Source organism: Geotrypetes seraphini, chromosome 3 (genome assembly GCF_902459505.1).
Source record: "Geotrypetes seraphini chromosome 3, aGeoSer1.1, whole genome shotgun sequence".
Lineage (NCBI taxonomy): Eukaryota > Metazoa > Chordata > Amphibia > Gymnophiona > Dermophiidae > Geotrypetes > Geotrypetes seraphini.
In genome coordinates this window covers 318,684,453-318,707,430 of record NC_047086.1, presented here as the reverse complement: position 1 = coordinate 318,707,430, position 22,978 = coordinate 318,684,453, and the positions used below count along the sequence as shown (strand labels likewise).

The window sequence follows — 22,978 nt, the reverse complement described above, 5'->3', positions numbered from 1 at the left end:
AGATGCTGCTTGTTGCCAGTGAAGATTTTTGAAGAGGTATGCGAGGAAGAGTGCAGGGGGTAGGGCTCGGGCAGGGAAGAATGCAGGGAGCCACTGCCCCTCGCTATGCCACTGCTGACTGCCAGTGGCTTCATGCCCAGAGATGTAATACTGGGCCTGACTGGGATCCAGTATTGAATTTCTAGGTTTACGGAGCCGGCAAAACCATAGCCAGTTAAGTGTGATATTCAGCACTTAACCAGGTTTGGCAAATCGCATAAAGATAGGACTGATTTTTATGTGGTCCTATTTAAGCAGTTATCTTGGCTGATTCAGTGCTGAATATCAGCACTGAACCAGCCAAGGGCAAACTCTGTCCCAGAGCCACCCCCCCAAATGACCAGTTTTGCATAAGGTGCTAATTAGACATTTCACATGTCGCTGAAAATGAGCAGTTAGCCCCAAAGAAGCAATTTACAGTAACTGGCCAGGAGCCATTTCTGGCTAGTTAGGGCCCGATTCTAAAAACGGTACCTGAAGTTAAGTGGCGATAGGCCCCCTCTCCTGTTTAACTTAATTGGGTTTAATTGGTTTAATCAGCACACTAATTGGCTGCGCTGTTTAAAAAAAACAACCAACAACCCCAAAACAGAGGTGCATAAGGGCACCTCCAAAAATGCCTCTGTTATCCCGCCTATGGAGGTTCTTTATGATACCTAATGTCACTGTAGGCGTGGTTAACACCAGAAGTGGCGTAAGGTGTCCTAAGGAGCCTCTGGAGGCACAGTTCTGGTGAAATGTAGGCCTTTAAAGCCATGGCCTACATTTCCGGTGCCTACCTTTCACGTAGCTGCAATTCTGTAAATGGCGCCGTTGCTTGATTGACATGCAGTCAGCTGTCTTTTTTTTACATGGCCGATAACGACGCCATTTACAGAATCCGGGCCTTAAACTTTATTGGGGCCGCAAGGCAGAAGGCAATCTGTTTTTGCAGGGGTGACTCTGAACGATGTTAAAGGGTTCGGTTGCTGAAAAAAAAATGCCTCATTGAAGCCTCAACCTGAAAGTAGGATTTCAGTCGCTTGGGAAAACATTCTGGGTGGGGAGGAGGAGGGAGGAATAAAATAAAAAGTAAACAGGGAGAAAATAAATCTGAAAACTTTTTGGAATTAGTATATAAACAAAAGTGATGTGTAAAGTGGGAATAATTGAGGATCACGATCTCACAGCCTGATCAAGTGCTACAGAGGCACTGCTCTGTGGGGCCCTTGTACTAAGCTGCGTTAGGTACTAATGCACCCTAACACAGCAACAAAAATAGGAGTACTGTGGGACACGCTCAGGTATCCTGCAATACATCTGAAATCAGTGCATACTAACTGCATACTAAATTTTTCAAAAATGGTTTGAGGGAGTATATCATTAGGGTTGCCAGATTTTACATGAGTAAAATCTGGACCCCTAGATCCACCCCCAGGCCCGCCAAGTTCCACCCATCCCTGCCCAATTATCCCGCCCCCAATCCCACCCTAGCCCTGCCCCAGTCCCGCCCACTGCTGCCTGCTCTGATTGGACAGGAGGGCATCCGCGCCTCATGTCCGACGCGATGTGGAGGAAGCTTTTCAAAACCCAAAGTACCAGGTTTTGAAAAACTGATCGTACCCCCGGCCATGTCCTCAAAAAGGAGGACGTCCGTGGAAATCCGGACGCCTGGTAGCCCTATATATCATGGGTGGAAATTTGGTTCTGTTCTGCTAACCAGTTAGTACAGCTACATTACCGTGTGCTAAACAGTTAGTGAATGGATACCACTTGAGCCCTTACCACCTACAAAATGAGTGGCGTAAAGTGCTCATGCGTTAATTTAAACAATACAGCTATGTACTAATGGCAACATTAGCACATGCATAAAATAAGGGTTTTAACAAATTAACTGTTACTACTTGTAGGCACTTTTATGGCTGAAAGAGAATAAAACCACAGAGCAAGCGTATAATGATCAATACTACAAACACACCAGGGTGGAGAAAAAAAGCCTCAGAATAGCGTGGCAGTAATAAAACGCTCTGTGGTTTTATTCCCTTTCAACCGTAAAAATGCCTATGAATAGTAACATTAGCACATGGCCATTAATACATAAAATAGAAAAGAGGCATTGTTACAGCTGCAGTAACATTGGCCTTAGTGCATAGGAAAAACCAGTGGCATAGTAGTGGGGGGGGGGGGGGGGCTGTATGCTCTGGGCTCCATGTTGATGGGGGCACCAGTACCCATCCTCCTCTGCCCCCCCGCCTCTTCCCATTCCTCCCCTCCACGTGTGCGCCCCTTTCCCTTCCCCCGTATCTCTAGTTGAAGTTGTTCACGGTGGTCAACGTGCTCTTTGCGACCCCGTCAGCTCTCCTGCTGATGTCACTTCTGGGTGCCACGCATAGGAAGTGATGTCAGAGGGAGAGCTGATGAGGTCACAAGGAGTATGTTGTGGACTGCTGCAACAACTTCAATGAGAGGTACGGGGGAAGGGAAGGGGGTGCGTGTGGTAGGCAGGAGCAGGGAAGGAGTGGGGGGGGGGGGGCAGAGATGAGAGTGCCACCCAGGTGCCTCTCACCCTCGCTACGCCACTGGGAAAACCCTGCTTAAGGTCATGCTAAGTCCACTTTTTCCTACAGCTCAGCAAAAGGACTCCCATATGATCTAATCCTTTAACTCACCCATATTCCTTTTCTTTAGGGTTATATTTGTGAAGTCAAAAACGAGGAAACATGATCCCACCCCATCTCATCCTGCCCCACCCTTACCTCACCCCCAGCTTCGCCCCACCCTATCCCCCCACCTTTCACCCCTTAGTTCCCCTTCCCATCCTCTGTACCCTTTTAGTGCTTCTATCTCTCCCTCCAACTCCTCTCCCCTGTGGGTGCTTCTCCATCTCGCACCTCTCCCTCTCTCCAACCACCCTCCTGCAGATACTTCTCTCTCCTTCCATACCTCCAACCCTCTTGGCAGGTACTTCTCTTTCTTTCTTTCTCTCTACCTCCCTCCACCCCCCTCCCGCAGATGCTTCTTTTTCTCTCCCCCCTCCTGCAGGTGCTTTGGTCCAACCCCCCCTCCCCCAGCAGGATCCGGTGGTGTAGGCTGTCTCTCTCTTCAGCCCTGGCCTACCCCAGAATCGAGTGGCTCTCCCCCATCCCCCTCTACCTCCTCCGCTGAAATTAAATCTCCGAGCTGGACTTAACATAAAGTGTACCATTAAGAGCTTTAATCCACACTTTTTCTTTATTTTATAATATTTCCTCCCTCATTCCAGCCAGTGAATAATGGTCTTTGGTCAAGCTTTGTCTGGAGCCCAGTAGGGATAGGCAGCCGGAAAATGTTCTTCTGGACTTGTAACCTTTTGGAAGAATGTCTATTTTGTTTGGAGGCTCCCCACTTGTGTTGTCACAGATGACACAAAACAAAAAATTTCTGTCCCCCTTCCTGCAGCCTCTGCCCCCTTGATCCGATCCCTTCCTCTGCAGGTATACCTTTTGATTTTCCCCTCACAGAACTTCCCCCCCTCCCATAGGGCCTCCAGGCCTACCTCAGTCCCTGGTGGTCCATCAGGGCAAAAGTGATGCCATCTGTTACTGCACATAGCTGCAGCCACATCCAATATGGCGGCCATGAACTTTCACCAGAAATTGAAGTAGACTTGGGGGGCATATATACTATAGAGGGGGGAGGTGTTTCATGGAGAAGTGGGGTCAGAAGGGATGGTTGCAGGGGAAGGGCCAAAAAGAATTGGGGGGGGGGTGTTCTGGGGAGGTGGGGTCATCATTTGCAAACAAAACCATGCCAATTTTTTTTTTGTCAACAGCAGGAAATATCATTATCCAGTGCCCTTCCCTACAGCCTAATATACATGGAACCTAGCATACACTGGCCAATGGCAGAGATTTCATCCCCCACCCCCCTGGTTCATAGACAATGCGGAAGACAAAGGCGCGCGCCGACAACTGAGCGCAAGATGGAGGCGCGCGCTGAAGAAAATTACTGTTTTTAGGGGCTCCGACGGGGGGTTTTGTTGGGGAGCACCCCCAGTTTACTTACTACAAATTGTGCCGGCGGTGTGGGTGGTTGTAACCTCCCACATTTTACTGTAAACTTAACTTTTTCCCTAAAAACAGGGAAAAAGTGAAGTTTTCAGTAAAATTTGGGGGGTTACAACCCCCAAACCCCCCACAACGCGATTTGTATTAAGTAAAGTGGGGGGTCCCCCCCCCCCACGCTCCCCCCGTTGGAGCCCTAAAAACAGTAATTTTCTTTGGTGCGCGCCTCCGCGTTGCACTCAATTGTCTGCTCGTGCCTTTGTCCCGGCGCGCTTTTGACCCGACACCCAACCCCCTCACTCCCAAAGATCATTAATGCTCTTTCCACAGCACTGACAACTATCTTAGGGAACAGAAGCTGAACCCAGCAATTGAATCTATGACATTCACCTGGCAGTGTGCAGCACTGTCACTAAGCTTGATCAAGCTCTGAAACTTTTCATATTTTTTATTTTTTTTATAAAATGTTGTACTATGTCCAGAACAGTTCATTTTGATTTGAAACAGGTCAATCTCTAATGCAGTGTTTTTCAACCTTTTTTGGGCAAAGGCACACTTGTTTCATGAAAAAAAATCACGAGGCACACCACCATTAGAAAATGTTAAAAAATTTAACTCTCTGCCTATATTGACTATATATAAAGTAATTCTCTTGAATAGGAATCAAATAAACACAAAGAAAGTATTTTATAATTACTTTATTACGAAATAAAAATTATAAAAATTATAAAATACTTTATTCAGTGTGAAACCTGGGCCTGTTTGGCTGAACACAAAGCTGATATTCTGGCTGGAATCGAAGAAAGACACACGTAGCTCTTCGTCAACAGCTCTCAGTCTCTCTCTGTATTTGGTTTTTATAGCATACAAAAATAGACAAATATACCCTCCATCCTTTTTATTAAACCACAATAGCAGTTTTTAGCGCAGGGAGCTGCGCTGAATGTCCAGCGCTGCTCTTGACGCTCATAGGCTCCCTGCGCTAAAAACCACTATTGCGGTTTAGTATAAGGTGACCATATTGTAAAATATAGACAGCAGATATAAATTCAGAACTGTGCATAGTAAGTGAAGGGAAGTTTTCATCTCTGGGAATTTACCCAGTTAACTATTAAGTTATTTGGGCAAATTCCTTTGAAAACTGTGGTAATACTGCCTCCACTTTGCTAAATTTAAAATAAAATCATTTTTCCTACCTTGTCTGGTGATTTCTGGTTGCACTTTCTTCTTCTGACTGTGCATCCAATCTTTCTTCCCTTCTATCAGCCTGTATGCTTTCTCTCCTCCACACCTCATTCCCTCCCCCAACTTTTTCTTCCTCTCTCCCTGACCTTTCTTTCTTTTTTTCTGTTTCTCTTCTTTCCTTGTTTCCCTGCCTGCCCCCTTTCTTTCTTTCTCCCTGCCGTTCCCCAAGCCACTGCCACTGCCGCTGCCATCGGGGAACAGGACCCACCAATGGATAACAGGCCCCAAAGCCGACGCCGACGCATGCTCTCCCTGACGTCAATTCTGCAATCGGAGAGGAAGTTCCGCCCAGCCAGGCAGCGATTGGCTGGCCCGAACTTCCTCTCCGACTGCAGAATTGACGTCGGGGAGAAGAAGACTTATCGGCTCGATAGATTAGATCGCCAAGACAAAGTGAGTCCTGGGTGATCGACTCACTTTGCCTTGGCGAGCTACTGGCGCCCCTGCCTCGGGCCCCCTGTCAGCTCCGGGCCCGGCGGCCCTGCGGCACACCAGGCAACATCTCGCGGCACACTAGTGTGCCGCGGAACAGCGGTTGAAAAACACTGCTCTAATGAAGCACAACAAAACTTTCCAGAAATACTTGCAGCTTATTCAACATAAGCCTGTACTTAACTCTACCACTGTTTTATTGAAGCATGCACTTTCAAAATGAAAATGCAGCTACTAGGAAACCTTTGAAAATTCTGGGGAAAAAAAAAAATCAGTTTTATGTACACCAATGTTTTTTGGATTTTTTTTACAGCAATGCAAAAACAATTTTTTTTTTTTTTTAAATTAAATCATGATCCCATAAGCCCTGCCTGTTGGGGAAAATGCTTGAATTATGGAGAGAGAAATGAATAGTGATAACTTGGATATTTTGAGTCATCTCTAGGTAGAAGAAATTCATGAAATGAAGATTTGAGATATAGCAGAATAGGAAATGAATTCTGTGGGCAGAATGCGAGATATTGCAAAATGCAAAGTGAAGGATTGCAGTGCTAGAGGGACAGATTGACATGTAGTACAAAAGAACAAAATACAGCAGTAAGGAATTTATAATGTAGGAAGGCAGCAGAGAAAAAATTTTTTAGATATGTGTAACTAAGACAAATTTTCACACAGTACTGCAGGTTATGTTTGTAAGTACAGAAAGTTTGTCAGGGGCTGTGAATCGGTATATTTTCCCTTCCCTTCATACTGCCAAAGATTACAATAACCCAGAGCCAGTTTCTGTTGTCCTTGCTGGATGGTTTTCAGGCTTTTCCTCTTAATTTTGCAAATGTATTAACAGCATGTGAGAAATTTTAAGATATGCTAATAGAGAATGCACAAGAATTAAGTTGGTGGATGTGCACTATGGGGCTCATTTTACATAGACCAGGGGTAGGGAACTCCGGTCCTCAAAGAGCCGAATTCCAGTCGGGTTTTCAGGATTTCCCCAATGAATATGCATTGAAAGCAGTGCATGCAAATAGATCCCATGCATATTCATTGGGGAAATCCTGAAAACCCGACTGGAATACGGCTCTTGAGGACTGGAGTTCCCTACTCCTGACAGACGTTCAAAAGACAGCATAAACCGGCACTTTGACTTCTTATTAGCCAAAACGTCCAAGTGGGCATTTTCGAAACTAACTTTTTAGACGTCTTTCTAGTTGATTTGTTTCCAGTGCATCTAAATCTTAAGGGTGTGTGTTAAGAGGTGTGTTTTGGGCACGATTAGGGCAGGCTTAGCACTTGGATGTTTTACATTAATAATCAAATGTCTGAGGCAGAATTTTGATGTTTTTGTGCTAGACCTGTTTTTAAAACGAATAAGGTCCAAAAAGGTACCTAAACTGACCACTGACCCTTTCCCACCTCCCAAATATCTGCGTGAAACAGTACATATCGGTCTAGCTCAGGGGTGGGCAACTCCGGTCCTCGAGGGCCGGAATCCAGTTGGGTTTTCAGGATTTCCCCAATGACTATGCATGAGATCTATTTGCATGCACTGCTTTCAATGCATAGTCATTGGGGAAATCCTGAAAATCCGACTGGATTCCGGCCCTCAAGGACCGGAGTTGCCCACCCCTGGTCTAGCTGTAGATATTATGGTCAGTCCTAGTAGCTAGGGATACCATATTTTTCTCTGGGAAACCCCAAATACTTGACCCTGCCCTGTTCCGCCTCCTGCCCCTACAAAGTCTCCTCTCTTCTTCCGGACGAGCTCCAGCCGCGTATGTAGGGTCAGGAGCATGCACAGATGTGTGAGACATCACCCGCACACGCTCAGAGACCCTTGAGATGTGGCTGGAGCTTGTTGGAGCTTTCCAAAACCCAGACAAATACCGGGTTTTGGAAAGTCTGTCTGGGAGCCCAGACAATCCTCTAAAAAAAAGGAATATGTCCAGGGTGACTTTTGGCCCATTTCCTATGCTTTTATTCAACATTTTTATGATAAAAGTTAACAGAAACTCATTTAGCATCAAAGACAAAACTCCCACTACGAATATCTTCTTTTTCTTGCCACAGGAGAAAGAACTTGAGAACCTGGCAGCAATGGATTTGGAGCTGCAGAAAATAGCTGAGAAACTCAGTAACAGAAAGGGCTGAAGGTTGTCTGCACCATAGCTTTCCTTTTATCCAGCTTTAAATGCTTACAATCTCTACCTTTCCTGATCCACTCATTACAGCTGCGTGTTGCTTGACAAAGTGCAAGAAATGCCGTTTGTATATCAATTATAGCGTTTTACACCATTGGACCTGGCTGCAGATTGAAACTGTGCCACCGACATTTGAATAGCATGACATTTAGCCTGTAAATGTACACATAAGAGCAGATATTTTCATATGCTTGTGAAAATCATTGTGTTTTCCTTCTTCAGAAAGAATTGTGTCTCGAGTTTGAAATAATAAACTAAATCAGTCTTGAACCAAATCCTCCTTTCTCCTGGCTCTCTGCTTGGATTGTAACGATTTGCCTAAGAGTTATATGCTTCTGTTTTATATGATACAGAAATACTTTACTGTCTGATTTCATCAGTGCTTGGAGCCAACAGGACAAGCAGAGCAGCGGGAATGAGGATACAAACTCCTGCTGCTCAGCAGCTACTTAAAAAAATCAAGAACATATCTTTTGGTGAAGCAGCCGGCAGTCAAGGGCTTGCTCAATGGTAGCTATGCCCATACTCAAGCCCTTCCCCTCTTTTGCCGACTGAGTTTAGTTTTTTTTCTGTTGGACTAAAATATGAAAAAGAAAAAGTGGAACCGATGTTATGGATAAAATAAGTTTATTCCAACATGTAAAAATTAAAAAATATATAGCAATTTAGCAAATGGTAAAGCTGGAAAGCTTATGCAGCAACAATCTGCAGAGATCTACCTAAGCTCGCCAGCTTTTACTATTTGCCAAATTGATATATTTTTTTACATTTTTACAGGTTGGAATATACTTATTTTATCCAGAACATCGGTTCCACCTTTTGTTTTTCAGTTTCTGTGGAACATTTTTTTGTGGAACATTGAGGACATTTTCTGTCGTTTTTGTGGACTAAAACATGAAACCAGATTTTCTGTTTAGCATGTTTAGAATGCCATAGGGATACTCTGTCAGGTGTATAAAAACACACAAGAAGTGTGCGCTAAAGAAATTAATCTAGTACAGTAGAGTCTCAATTAATTGACCGTCAGATGTCCAACCCTCTGGATTAACCGACAGATCACTGGGCTCCGCTTACTCTCCCTCCCACACCACCAGAACCCCCCCCCCCCTCCCCAACAGATGCGGCTCTACTGCTCCTAGACACTCCCTTAAAGTTTCTCCCCACTCAGGGCCTTGGAGCCCACATAATGCAGCATTGGTGCCTCTGCTATGGCTGGTGGGGCTTGAGAGTCTCTGCCGGCCATAGGGAACCAATGACCCCCATTCCCTTGGCTGCAGTTGAGCTGGTAAGTGGAGAGGAACTTAAGGGTAGGTCTGGGAGCAGCAGAGCTGCATCTTTTTGGGAGGGTGGATGGGTTAAGAAGCACTTGGGGGAGGGGAGGAGTTCATAGTGCAGATTCTTGAATTAGCCGACAATGGATTGGTCCCATTTACATCAGATTAACTGGAGACTACTGTATTAGACATCTGTGTGGCTTGATCTCTCTCAGTATCATGCTCTGAACTGAATTTGGCTACGTTAAACCAGTTTCTATGGGGGATATCCGTTCTATGTACTATTATCAACTAATGGACCAGAAAGGCACCCCAAAATATTTTGGGTCAAAATGAACACAATTGACTTAAAAGCTAATTTAAAATGTTGTTTATCTTCACATACATGTTACTGAAGATACAGGCCTCTTGTAGTCTTTATGCATAGACAGAATAAGTGAAAAGTCTTAGGGCTCCTTTTACAAAGGCGCGCTAATGGTTTTAGCGCATGCTTAGTGCGCACTAAAATGCCACGCCCACTAGCCACTACCGCATCCTTTTGAACAGGCGGTAGTTTTTCAGGTAGCACGCGCTAATCTGGTGCGTGCGCTAAAAATGCTAGTGCACCTTTGTAAAAAGGAGCCTTTAGTAAAGCAAAGCAGACTCTAAATATCAATTATCACATAGAAGAAAAAAAAGGTCATTGCTACATTTATTAGCCCACATATGATAAACCAGCAATGTAAAATAAGGCAAAAAACAAATCCAACAGCATTTACTGCAGGGTTGTAGAGTCAGTACACCAGATCTTTGGCTCCGAGTCCTCAATTATGTACTGTCCAACTTTGACTCCGACTATGTACAGTACATCTAAAAGAAATTTGATTAAATTACAGAAACATAAGATATTTATTTTGTACAAAACTAGGACCAATAGACCACAAAATATATATATTTGTAGTCTGAACAAAGAACCTGATCCCCCCCAAAATATATAAGTACAAAATATATTATAATATTGTAAGTTTTTTTATTTTGAAGCTGGAGTTGATACATTTTTACTGACTCCATAGCCCTGGTTTACTGTTTTAGGGCTCCTTTTACAAAGCTGCGCTAGCTGAAAATCTAACGCCTGCTCGTGGCAATTTAGCATGCGCTATTCCGTGTGTTAAGGCCCTAGCGTGGCTTTGTAAAAGGAGCCCTTAAATTTATAAATAAATCTGTCTAAATATTAAAAAAAAAATCCCTAGCAAAACACCTTATTTCTTGTTCTTACATCATATTGCAATAAATGATCATTTATCAAGTGGTAGAGCTGGCAATAAAATAAATATTAAGAATTCTCAAACTAACGTTAGTTCAAGACCCCTCCCCCCCAAAATAAAGCATTAAAAATATTTAAATCACCTAGAGCAGGGATCTCAAAGACCCTCCTTCAGGGCCGCAATCCAGTCGTGTTTTCAGGATTTCCCCAATTAATATGCATGAGATCTATTAGCATACAATGAAAGCAGTGCATGCTAATAGATCTCATGCATATTCATTGGGGAAATCCTGAAAACACGACTGGATTGCGGCCCTCAAGGAGGGACTTTGAGATACCTGATCTAGAGCACGTTGTGCTATAAGCCATGGACAAACACATTTAGAGGGGGTGGGAAGAATTCATCAAGAGGCCCTAATAGCAAGCGCTAGATGCCCACAGGAATATAATGGGCGCCAAAACTACTTGGGTTTCCAGCTGTTATCCCCCCTCCTCTGGCTTGTAAACCAGGACAATTTTCTTTGCGTGAAATGAATGGAACACAAAAGTTCATTATGGAAGATAAAAAGGTGCGGGCTAGAGAGTTGCTGATTACTCAATACAAAAGTCCAATAGATTCCAACTTCCAATATTCATAATTAAGACTAAGGGCTCCTTTTACTAAGCCGCGTTAGGGCTTTAACATGCGGAATAGCGCACGCTACATCGCCGCGCATACTAGACCTTAACGCCAGCATTGGGCTGGCGTTAGTTCTAGAAGCGTAGCGCGCGGTAAATTTCCCACGTGCGCTAAAAACGCTAGCACACCTTAGTAAAAGGAGCCCTAAGCATATACAGTTGTAGGATTTTCTTCTCCTTTTGGTCAGAAGCATTTTATGAATCAGTGATAACTCTTCAAAAATATAAATTCAGAAAGGCCGATCCCAAGTCTTTTTACACCTACAGTCATGAGGCACAAGTCCGATTTCTCTATGCAGTCCTTTGGCTGATGGCTATCTAAGCAAACATCCATGTGTACTTTTTTTCAGTGCTTGCAGGAGACATTAGCTTACAATTAGATCGTGAGGGATAGTACTTTTTTGCAAATCAAATTAAAATAGTTTGTCCAATATTAGCTTTGAAACTCTTCCACCTTTTGTTTCTTACGGGCTGGTTCTTCAGTCTTCTGGACATCTAGACCGCTAGTGTCTAGTCTGGCATTCTCCTTGGTGACTGTAATACCACAAAGTAAGTAGCCTCCACCACCACTCATCAGTAATTTTGGATGGCTACGATCTGGCAAAACCTTAAAAACAAAATGTCATAATAAGTGACAAAGCACGCCTGCATATGAAACTACCCCGATCAGAGTCCTCTAATCAATATGTACAGTGCAGCTATGAAGCAAAGGAAAAAAAATGGATAGTCCAACCAAAAGAGAGTGGTAAAAAACTGGAGTGATAGATTTTCCCTGTAAAACTAAGAAGCACTGTATAAAAAGTACTACAGAGGCCACATATATTATACTAGCAAACCTTGCAATATTTTATGTACTATTATTGTAAAACAGTCTAACATTTGTATAATTTAAGCAAATTATCTACAAAAATGAATGCTGAAATAGGACCCCCCCCCCCAAAAAAAAAGCCTGGCATAGCCTCAATTTCACAGTGCCCATAACCTAGTTCTGACTTGTTATAATTGGACAGCAGTGGTCCTCTCAACATGGCAACACCATTTTAAAATCTTTTGCTAGTTTTTCTCAATATACTCCCCCCCCCTGTTTTTTGGATTTGATTTTTTTTTTTTTTAATTTAACCTTCATAAGAAAAGCCATGCTGAGTCAGAATAAGGTCCACCGAGACCAGCATCCTGTCTCTGATCGCAGCCAGTTCAGGTCTGAAAAACAGCAGATTCCCCCATAAATAGATCCGTTCCTCATAGCTCATTTCCAGGGATGAGGAATGTTCCTCCCAAATCTACTTGGCTAATCATTTTTATGACCTTTTCAAAACCTCTTAAATTCCAAGAAATTACTTGCTTTTCACCTCACCCTCTGAAGAAAATAAAATCTAACATTTGTTGTCAGTTTACTGGTCATTAGTTTCATGAAGTATCCTTTTGTGCTCTTTAAACTTTTTTTTTATTTTTTTATAATATTTGTATTGGAACAGGCAGTACAACCATAACACAGTCACAAACAGAGAGTCAGGAACATAACACAAGGACTAAAAATCAAACCAAAAGCAAATCTGCAGCAGTTCCCCGATGCCAGGTATGTCAGGGCCGCCCGCCTATCCTTTTAATTTTCACTAGTCTTTAAGCCCGTTACATTAACGGGTGCTAGAATAGATGTGTCTGTCTGTCTGTCTCCCTCTGTCACTCTCTGTGTGTCTGTCTTTCTGTCTCTCTCTCTCCTTGGCTGCTGTCTGTGTGTGTGTCTTTCTGTCTCCCTCTGTTGCTCTCTGTGTGTGCGTCTCTCTCTCTCTCTCCTTGGCCGCTGTCTGTGTGTCTGTCTGTCTCTCTCCTTGGCTGCTGTCTGTGTGTCTTTCTGTCTCCCTCTATCGCTCTGTATGTGTGTGTCTCTCTCTCTCCCCTTGGCTGCTGTCTGTGTGTCTTTCTGTCTCTTTCTTTCTCTCTCTCCTTGGCTGCTGTCTGTGTGTCTTTCTGTCTCTTTCTCTCTCTCTCTCCTTGGCTGCTGTCTATGTGTCTTTCTGTTTCTTTCCCTCCCTCCCGTTCCCTGCCTGCACCCTGCTCCCCTTCCTTTGGCCACCTCCCACCCCCTCTCTGCGGCAGCGCCACCAGCCTCCAGCGCCATGAGAGCGCGGCTCCTGCGAGCTGCAATGGTGCTCGGACCCAGAGGGGAGAGTGGAGGCAGAGGAGAAGGCCGTGCAACCAAGGAGCGGCAGTGGTTGTGGCCTTCCTTCCCCTAGCTCTGTTGCCGCCACCTTCTTCTCTCCCTGATGTCAGCTCAATGCCTGCCCACTTCAAACTGTCGTCCTCTGCCCCTCCAGCCGTTTGCTCGCGGCCAGAATGACGCCTCCCCCTTAGCCTGTGGCGAGCGCCTAGTTGCCTCCTCCCAGACGTGGGACGCAAGCATGACATGAGGGGCCGGAAGAAGACGCATGGCGTTGGTTGGCTCTGGGAAGGGAGAAGGCTGTGGCTGTTGTAGCGGTGTACGCGCCGCCTCCTTTAACATTCCGCCGGCCACGGAGCTACGGATCACGCAGGTAGGAGTGCGCATGCACGCTTAGGATTTTATTATTAGTGATTATACAAAAATACAAGCAAGCAAACAAAATCCCCAATCCTAATCAAGAGTCTAAAAAGAAAAGAAAATCAAAAAGATGGAAAACAACCAACATACACACTCCATTCAGCCCATTCGCACTCCCCCCCCCCGCCCAATCATGCTACCTCATAGATTGCCTGAAAGAATCTGAGAGCGAGGCAGAGAGAGACCTAGAGAGATGGGAAGAAGCCCCTCATACCCCTGTACTGCCCCCAGCCCTCACATGGACATACGCTGCCGCCAAAACCAAATGACGTTCCGGAGTTTGCCTTTTCCCCTTCTCCACCAAGATTTCACATCTGGCCATCTGTGCTCTTTAAACTTTTATTCAACTGTTCCAAGATTTCACAAACTACTAAAAGCCCTCCTCAGTTGTCTTTTTTTTTTTTTTTACTAGCTGGAGAGACCTAACCTGTTTAGAGTTCACTTCTAAGGAAGGTGTTCCATCCCCTTAATCCTTTTTGCCGCTGTCCTCTGAACCTTTTCTAGTTCTGCTAAATCCTTTTTGAGACAGGGCCATCAGAACTGCACACAACTGTCAAGGTGCAGTCACATCAAACATGTTTTATTACTTGGGACCTGGGTTAGCCACTGTTGGAAACAGGATGCTGGGCTTGATGGACCTTCGGTCTGTTCCAGTTTGGCAGTTCTTATACAGAAGCATAATAATATCCTCAATTTTGTTCTAAATCTGTTTTCAAATAGTACCTAACATTGTAGTTGTTATTTTACCACAACTGCCCACGATTACTCAAAGATCTTTTCCTTAGGTGCTGACTTCTAACTCAAGGCCCGTCATTTTGTACCTGTATTTGGGATTATTTTTCACTATGTGCCATTGCTTTACACTGGTCCACATTTAATTGCATCTGCCATTTGGATGCTCAGTCTGTTAGCCTCACAGGCTTCATCTGCAAATCTTCACAATCCTCTGCTGTACTAACTTTGTGTCATTGGCAAATTTGATCACCTCACTCGCCACCCATCTCCAGATCATTTATAAATACACAGGGTTCTGGCACAGACTTACACAGGGGGAGGGGAATGCCTTTTTGTTTTGGGGGTGCCAAGCTCTGCCCCCAATCCCCCTCAGCTCCACCAACTCTTCCCTACCATCCATTGTGTCTAGCATCTCTCTCCTTCCCTCCCTCTCATCTCTCCCCCATGACCTTCAGCATTTCTTTCTCTCCCTATTTTCCTTCCCTTCCCTTTCCTCACCCCCATCCCATGGCATTCAGCATCTCGTTCCTTCTCTACCCACTGCAACCACAAGGCATCTATTACTTTACCTCACTCCCTCGGAGTGACAACTAGCATCTGTGCAAGCTCAAGGCCTACTGGCTCCTGCCCCTAAAACTCTTCTGTTTCAGGAAGGGGACAGAGACTGGCCAGCTTTAAACATATGCAAATGATGCTTATGCACGTGACAGAATTGCCTCTTGAGAGAGAGCATATAGATTTCTTCGATATGAAAGTGAGGTATGGATTGAATACAAGATTAGACTAAATTGTAATATAAACACATCACATTGAGAGAGACAGGGAAAATTTTAGAGGGGTGCCATGGCAACTGTGGCTCTACCTGTTCTGATACCTGACACCAGGGGGGGGCTTATATTCAAGTACCCTGCCAGGCTCTGCACCCAGTCCCCTCTCTCTCCCTGCCTGGCTCTGCACCCTGTCCCTCTCTCTCCTGATGCCTTGCAGGCCTGCTGTAAGCCCCGATGATCCAGAAGTGGGCCGAGACAGGAGGGATCTCTCCTGCCTCCTGTCCCAGCCTACTCTTAACAACTCTCGCCTACCTCCCGCCTCCCCAATTAGTAAAAAGCATACCTTTAAAATCCCTAGAAGTCCAGTACTGAACCAAGGCAGGAGCAATCTTCCTACGTTCCTGCCCTATGCAGAGCCACTATCTGAATGACTGCCACGAGTTCTCGCTGTAACCTCACGAGACCATGGGAACTCCGAGGTTGTCGCAAATAACTCATGGCAGCCATTGAGATAGCGGCTTTGCATGAGGCAGGAGCATAGGAAGATCGCTCTTTCCTCTTATCACTGCTGGACCACCAGGGATTTTAACGGTACGCTTTGTACTAATCAGGGAGGCAGGAAGGAGATGAGAGTTGTTAGAGTCGGCCAGGTCAGGAGGCAGGACGGAACCCTCCTGTCCCAGCCCACCACTGGATGACCAGATATTACGGCAGGCCTGGTGGAGGCCTGCAATAAGTCCGGGAGAAGGGAGTGGGCATGAATATAAACTGAGACCCCCATTTTTTGGCCTTTTTAGGGGCCCAAAAATCTTAATTTATATTCGAGTATATACGATAAGTCTCTCATAAGAGACGGAAATACTTTTAAAACCAATTGGAGGAAATTTTTTTCACTCAGAGAATAGTAAAGCTCTGGAACGCAAGAGCAGATAGCGTAGCTGGTTTTAAGAAAGGTTTGGACAAGTTCCTGGAGGAAAAGTCCATAGTCTGTTATTGAGAAAGACACGAGGGAAGCTACTGCTTGCCCTGTATTGGTAGCATGGAATATTGCTACACCTTGGGTTTTGGCCAGGTACTAGTGACCTGGATTGCCCACTGTGAGAATGGGTTACTGGGCTTGATGGTCTATTGATCTGACCCAGTAAGGCTATTCTTATGTTCTTATGTCAAGCACTTTCTGAAAATCCAAATGCACAGTATCAACCAGCTTACCATTAATCATTTGTTTTGTTCACATGTTCAAAAATATCTAAAATTGGCAAGGCAAGACTTGCTTTTGCTAAGCTCATGCTTACTCATGCCCATTAAACTACATATGGTCAGTAATTGTATTTTGCAGTCAGTGGTGTCTCTAGACAGAAATAGTTTGGGTGGCAATGGGGAGAAGAAACAAGCCAGGTATGAAAGGGGGCAAGCTAAAGTGATATGCTCACACTTTGTGCCCACCACCAAATCATAGCTCTTCCCCTACTTACCTTTTAAATTAGTCTTTAGAGACACTATGTGAAAAAACTTAAGTGCCTTCCATGCATGAAAAAAGCCCCAAACCACTATCAAAACACTCACTACAACATACATTATAGCTTAATAGTACCATTCAATGATTTCTTCTATATGAAAGTGAGGTATGGGTTGTATACAAGATTGGACTTAATCATAATATAAAATGCACAATTCTAGCTTTGCAACATCACACTTCTCAAAAACGGAGCTAGAACAGAGTTTCTCAAACCTATCCTGGGGTACTCACAGCTAGTCAGGATTTTAAGATATCCACAATGAATACGTATGATAATAAGTTTGTATGCAATGCAGGCAGTACATGCAAATCTATTCATGAATATTCACAGCCTAAGGGATCTAGCCAATCAGAGTCTTAGACCACTCCCAATGCATCTCACGATGTACCAGGAAGGGGAATGTCTGCCATTCTGTGGAAGTGGGCTTGCTGGTCAAAGGAAGTAAGCATCCCTCTGGCCGGCCAACAAAAAATAGGTACTGGTGGGGTCCGGTAAGAGGGAGTGGGCACTCCTCCTGCCACAAACATTTGGAGGTTGGGGGGAATTCGGGGGTTCTGGCAAGAGGAGTGGGCATCCCTCCTGCCAGTCATCTTTGCGGGGGAGGAGGGGGGGGGGAAGGGGAGATTGATGGGTTCCTTGCTGCGGCCATTAAACTAATTGCAGCAGGGAGATTCTCTTGCCGCAATCAGCTCAGCGGCAACAGGGTTCTCTTACTGGTGCCTGTGACACAGATGCCAGTTAGAGAATCGGGGTGGTTAGGCGTGAGTCCATCAGGACAGACGCAATTCTATACAGGACACCAATGTGCGTTTCTCAAAAGCTGCTTAGGTAGCTGCTGAGACAGAGTGTCCTATACAGAATCCGGCCCTAAGTTTAGAAATCTGTACCAAGGAGCTAAGTGAGAGGAGGAAGGTGCAAGCAGTAAAAATGAAAGTGAAACCTTTTAAGCAGAATACTCTACAAGTATTTCTTAAAGACTGCCTTAAGGAATTTGTCATATTTGAGCAAAATATTATTATTATTACAGCATGTTACCATCATTTTGATACGGTTGTTATGAAGAAATAAACAGTTGAAACAAGCAAATATTCCTTTTTTGGGCAGTACTGAGTGGCAGTGAATACAATGAGAAAACCATGATTTAAATCAAGTCTTTCTGACTAGTGATGTAAATTGATTTGATTTAAATCAAATCCATCCTGGCTTGATCTGATGCCATGTTATATTGGCTTCTCCTGCCCTCTGACCTACTTTGTCAATATGTTCTCGACAATTCCTGGGCTAGCAGCAGGAAATGCATTTTATCTGATGTCTTCTCCTGCTGGTATGGGGCCAGTTTCTCACAATAAAATGAAAACAGAATTTTTAACACACACTATATATGTAAAATAATATTAAATCTTATATTACAGGTTATCAGTCTTTTAGAAATTTTTCACTGGAAACTACACTTTTCACCCCAACTGCTTTGTTTGCGTACCTGATAGTTTCTTAACCAAGTTTCAGAAAGCCTGAGATTAACAGCTCCACCCATTTCTCGCAACTTTGTGTAGCAGTCTAACAACGGCTGTAAGAAAGAACAAACATTTTAAGCAAAAATGTTTCCCAATGTTAGGACTCTGGCAGTAATACTAACAGAAATTAATTAGAATTTACCTCTTTGTACTGACAGTAGATGACAAAAGGCCTAGATGGAGCAACAAATTCTAATAACGCAAGTAGCAAGGATGCAGGATGGAATCGGCTAGCTATAATTAATCTGCAAAGAAAAGTGTGTATGCAAATTACTTTCACGATACATACCCATAAAAGCAAGAGGATGATAATGATATTTTCTTAAATTTGATATATTGTGTTTAGTTCTGTTAGTATCATTTTGATGAAAACCACAATGGGGCATCTAAGGGATGTCCATTTCCCGAGACACTTAGATTTTGTGTTCAATTGCGCCATTGCGTTCCCACCGGTCAATTCATTCACATCTCTGAGCAGCAATAGATCCAACTTCATGGAAGAAAAGTGAAAAAGAGGAGATGGCTATTCACTGGGATTTCTAGGTTTGACTTTGCTACTAGACTAGGAAAATATATAATCCCATACTTTGTTCAAACTAACACATATTAAAGATTCTGCTTAGAAACCCTCACGCCCCTCAGTCACATTGATACTTGGTGTAGAATTCATATCAAGCTCCTTACAAACTCATCTAGGAGCACAGTGTGCTGTAAGGTATCTACAAGCTAACAGACTTTAGCAAAAATCTAAGCACATACAAGAAGAGGTCAAATGTTGGCTCTCAGAGCTCTTCAGACTGTATGTAACCTATTCAACCTTAATCACTTTGCATTTTTGCAATTAGAACATCATGTGGCTGGCCTTAAGGAATTCAATTTGTCAGCAGATAAGAGAACAGGCTTTTAATTTTTGCCCTTGTTCGGGCCGCCTTGTACTTCCCCTGTGATTCAATTAGCTGTATATTGTATGACAGTTTTTTGTACTATTGGATGGTCCTATTCTACCCTCCTGTTCTCTGTTATTTGATTTTACTGATCATCTACCTGTTTCTCTATGTTGCTTTCAATATTCAAATTCAATAAAAATATTTGAAATCTAATTTTTGGAGCTCACAGGGGTGCAAACTCCGAGATTATTACATTACATCTGTTGAATCTCCTCCCAGACATACAATATAAGAGACTGGCTCAATTTTGGGGAGCTGATTTAGGATGTGATATGTCAATAGAGATTGTTCAAATTTCTTTTAGGAACACTAACAAGATTACCAAGAGAATGCTGTATCAAGATCTGGAATATAAATTCCTACACAAGGTATATATATATATATATCCCCTTAGAGCAGGGATCTCAAAGTCCCTCCTTGAGGGCCGCAATCCAGTCGGGTTTTCAGGATTTCCCCAATGAATATGCATTGAAAGCAGTGCATGCACATAGATCTCATGCATATTCATTGGGGAAATCCTGAAAACCCCGACTGGATTGCGGCCCTCAAGGAGGGACTTTGAGACCCTTGCCTTAGAGGGTATTTAGGGCTGGGTTGTCAAAAAAAAAAAAAATATGGCGTGTCCCCCAACCGTAAAGGCACAAAGGGCCAGATTCACCGATCGTATGTCAATCACTTGACAGCGCCAGTTACAGAACTGTGCCTGATTTAGCCTAGATAGGCGGCTGTAATGTAGGCCTGGAAAATCCTGGCCTACATTTCAGCCGCTTATCTATGCTGCCACGGGATCCTAAAGTCAGGTCACAGTAGCCATAAGTTGATCGCAGCAGGGGAAGTTATCCCTAATCAGCTGAGCCAGCAGTGCTTCCTGAAGCCATGGCTTTGGGTAGTCCTGCCAGCTCAGCTGATTTTGGGGAGGGGGGGGAATACTCCTTCAGGAGAGGTTCTTGAAGATAGGAAGTGAGGTAAAATGAACAACTCAAACAGTGTGCAATCCTCACTCAGCAGGATAAACCATTCAAAACAGAACAGACCAACTTGTGACGTTCTTCAATTTTCTTTATTCAAAAACTTTTCTTTTTTCTTATCATTCTTGCTCCAATGCTCAAATGCCCGACGGGACCCGTTTCACCAAACTGGCTTATCAAGGGTTCCAGCAAGGAGCACTTAATTTGGCTTCCTCTTGCAGACGAGGCAGGAGCAAAGTTTTTGATTGAAGAACGTCACAAGTTGGTCTGTTCTGTTTTGAATGGTTTATCCTGCTGAGTGAGGATTGCACACTATTGGGGAATACTCCTTCCTCAATCAGCTGAGCAGCTATGGTAGGGGACCCCCCCAACATCGACAGGAGGGATGCCCACACCTTCCTGCCGGAACCCCCAAAGCATCACCCCAACCACGATAGGCAGGAGGAATGCCCACTCCCTCCTGCCTGCAAGCCCCCCCAAACCCATGACCCACCCCAACTGCTGATACCCGTGAACCATCATCCTGACACCCCACCCCCCAAACCCACCCATCCTGATGCAGCAGAGGAAAGACCCTGCCAGTGCTGGCTGCGAGCAGCCTATTTACAGCGCTGCCTCTTCTGACCAGCTGCCGCTGCTGCTTTGGGTACATGAGGGGGTCCAGGCCAGACCTGTGTTGGAGGGAGGGACAGAAAGTGACCCAGACCAGAAAAGGGGATAGGAAGGGAGACACAGATGCTGGACCTACAAGTGAGGGTAGGGGGATGATAGAGAGAGGGAGAGAGTGAGGTGGAAGGGAGATAAAACTATTTTAGAGTAACTCTCAAGCAACCAAAAACTAGTTATCCAGCATCTACCAGTCACCATGGGTGCCAGATAACTGAGAGTTTACTGTATAAGAAATGTGTGTCCACTGTTCTTTAAAGATGTAACTTTAGTTTCATGAAATATCAGATTTGTTAGTATCAGCCTTTCTCTTAAGAATGCCACAGGGTCTGAAAACTTACCCATCTGCATTTTTTTCTCTCAACAGAGCAGCAGCTTGCATCTCTTTTTTCCTTTTCTCGTCTTGCTTTTTCTTCCTCTCCTCCTTAAAAGACAAACATAAATAAATACTCCCTAATTTGGGATTTAACAGCTAGAGCAACTCAGATTTCACAGTGGCTTCACACCACCCTTCTATTCTAAACCCTGCCAGTCTACTCTTTCACAGTAACATTTTCTTTTCAATAAGGCCTCCCACTCACAACAAAATAACAGTTTTGTAACAAGAAGAGAGGAAAGCTTTAAGAAAGGCAGTAATGCTACAAAACATTTCTATTTTAGCTCAGGGACATCCAGCAAGTTATATGACTAGAAAAATACCACACCAGTCGTATGTGCAAACTTTTTTTTTAATTACAATTTTCTATATTGTGTATAAGAGTTTCTTTTGTTTGGATTTTTTATAGTGCTTTAATCACAGAAGATGCCGTATTGTTAAGAGGGTACCTCACCTGTGAAGAGCACAATCTTTTTAAAAAGAGGGCACACTATTTACAACATTAAAAATATCTGAAATTTTCAGGGGGAGATGACCATACTGAATTAGATGGCACCTGGCCATTTCTTAGACTACTGGGGAGTTTCTTTTATGTAATGCTTTATTTAAGCTAAAAAGCCCATTATATAAAGAACCTACAAATGAACAACTGGCCGGTGGTTTATACATAAATCAATTGGTGATGTCCTATCTTGTATCTGTGTCTCACTGATAAAAACATAAGAATAGCCTTACTAGGTCAGACCAATGGTCCATCAAGCCCAGTAGCCCGTTCTCACGCTGGCCAATCCAGGTCACTAGTACCTGGCCAAAACCCAAGGAGTAGCAACATTCCATGGAATTCTTGAGGAGAACAACAAGCAGAAAGCAGAAAATAAACAAAAACCGAAAAGAAAGAATAGCAATTTGGGGTCTGGGGAGGTGGGTGACCCTCAGAAACTGTGAAAAATGACTTTAAAATCGTTTTACAAGCCACCCCCGAAGTTCCCATAGGAAGTAATGGAGGTTCACTCAGTTATGCAGTGCCAGACTGTCAGCAGCTTTAAACAGCATTAGAATGGAGAAAAAGGATGCATCCACCCATGGGGTTTCTTGTATTGAGCAACATTTGTTGTCATAATCTCCCGTGCTGTCTTATGGCTGCTCTGTTTTATGTTTCTGATTATTCTATTCCTGGTTGTATGTTCCTTTGCAGTTGTTAATAAAGATAATTTGAAAAAAAAAAAAAAAAGAATGGAGAAAAAGGCTTTTCTACCTCAGAAACAGCTCCAAATGGATCCAGACTTGAAATCTTCTGACTGCCAGCTGGCCAGACACCGACTACGACCTCCGCCCCCACGGATCCTTGATGAGATCAAGGGAAGAGAAAGGCAGCCTGCGCCTTGAAACCTGGTTGGGTTCACTCCAGACGCATACAGACTGCACTTGAAACCCATGACAAGGTCATTGGCAAGCAGACTCCCAGGGGAAAGGACCCCCCAAGTCTAGAAATGATGGCACATAGCAGGCTGGCTCCACAGATCCACCAGGGTTTCTCTGTGAAGCAGCAGTCAGGCACCGCGGGACTGTATCCTTTCCTCTGACAGGGGACCACGGGGAAGGGGTCTCAAAGCACTGAAGCCACTGAGAAAATGAACTAAGCAACAGCAAAGACTTCTGCATGGATTGCTTGCAGAAATTGTTAACTGGATATGTTTGCTAGCTCTCAGGATAAGGGAGTGGAGCATGTGCTCAGAAAAGTTGTGGATTTCTGCAACTCTCAGATTGTGGGTT

At 44.1% G+C, this 22,978-nt stretch overlaps 2 protein-coding genes across 2 annotated transcripts in view; one reads left to right on the top strand and one right to left on the bottom strand.

The window, feature by feature from the left end:
- CHGB (chromogranin B) overlaps nucleotides 1-8,205 on the top strand; it is a 59,935-nt gene extending 51,730 nt beyond the window's left edge. The window contains exon 5 of the mRNA XM_033935734.1: nucleotides 7,806-8,205. Within this exon, the coding sequence (XP_033791625.1) occupies nucleotides 7,806-7,886 (81 nt within the window). The 3' untranslated portion in view covers nucleotides 7,887-8,205. The remainder of the gene's footprint in view (nucleotides 1-7,805) is intronic.
- Nucleotides 8,206-10,723: 2,518 nt separating this feature from the next.
- TRMT6 (tRNA methyltransferase 6) overlaps nucleotides 10,724-22,978 on the bottom strand; it is a 52,600-nt gene continuing 40,345 nt past the window's right edge. The window contains exons 8-11 of the mRNA XM_033938267.1: nucleotides 21,171-21,253; nucleotides 18,391-18,493; nucleotides 18,215-18,301; nucleotides 10,724-11,738 (exon numbers count right to left, since the gene is read on the bottom strand). Coding sequence (XP_033794158.1) covers nucleotides 11,565-11,738; nucleotides 18,215-18,301; nucleotides 18,391-18,493; nucleotides 21,171-21,253 — 447 coding nt within the window. The 3' untranslated portion in view covers nucleotides 10,724-11,564. The remainder of the gene's footprint in view (nucleotides 11,739-18,214; nucleotides 18,302-18,390; nucleotides 18,494-21,170; nucleotides 21,254-22,978) is intronic.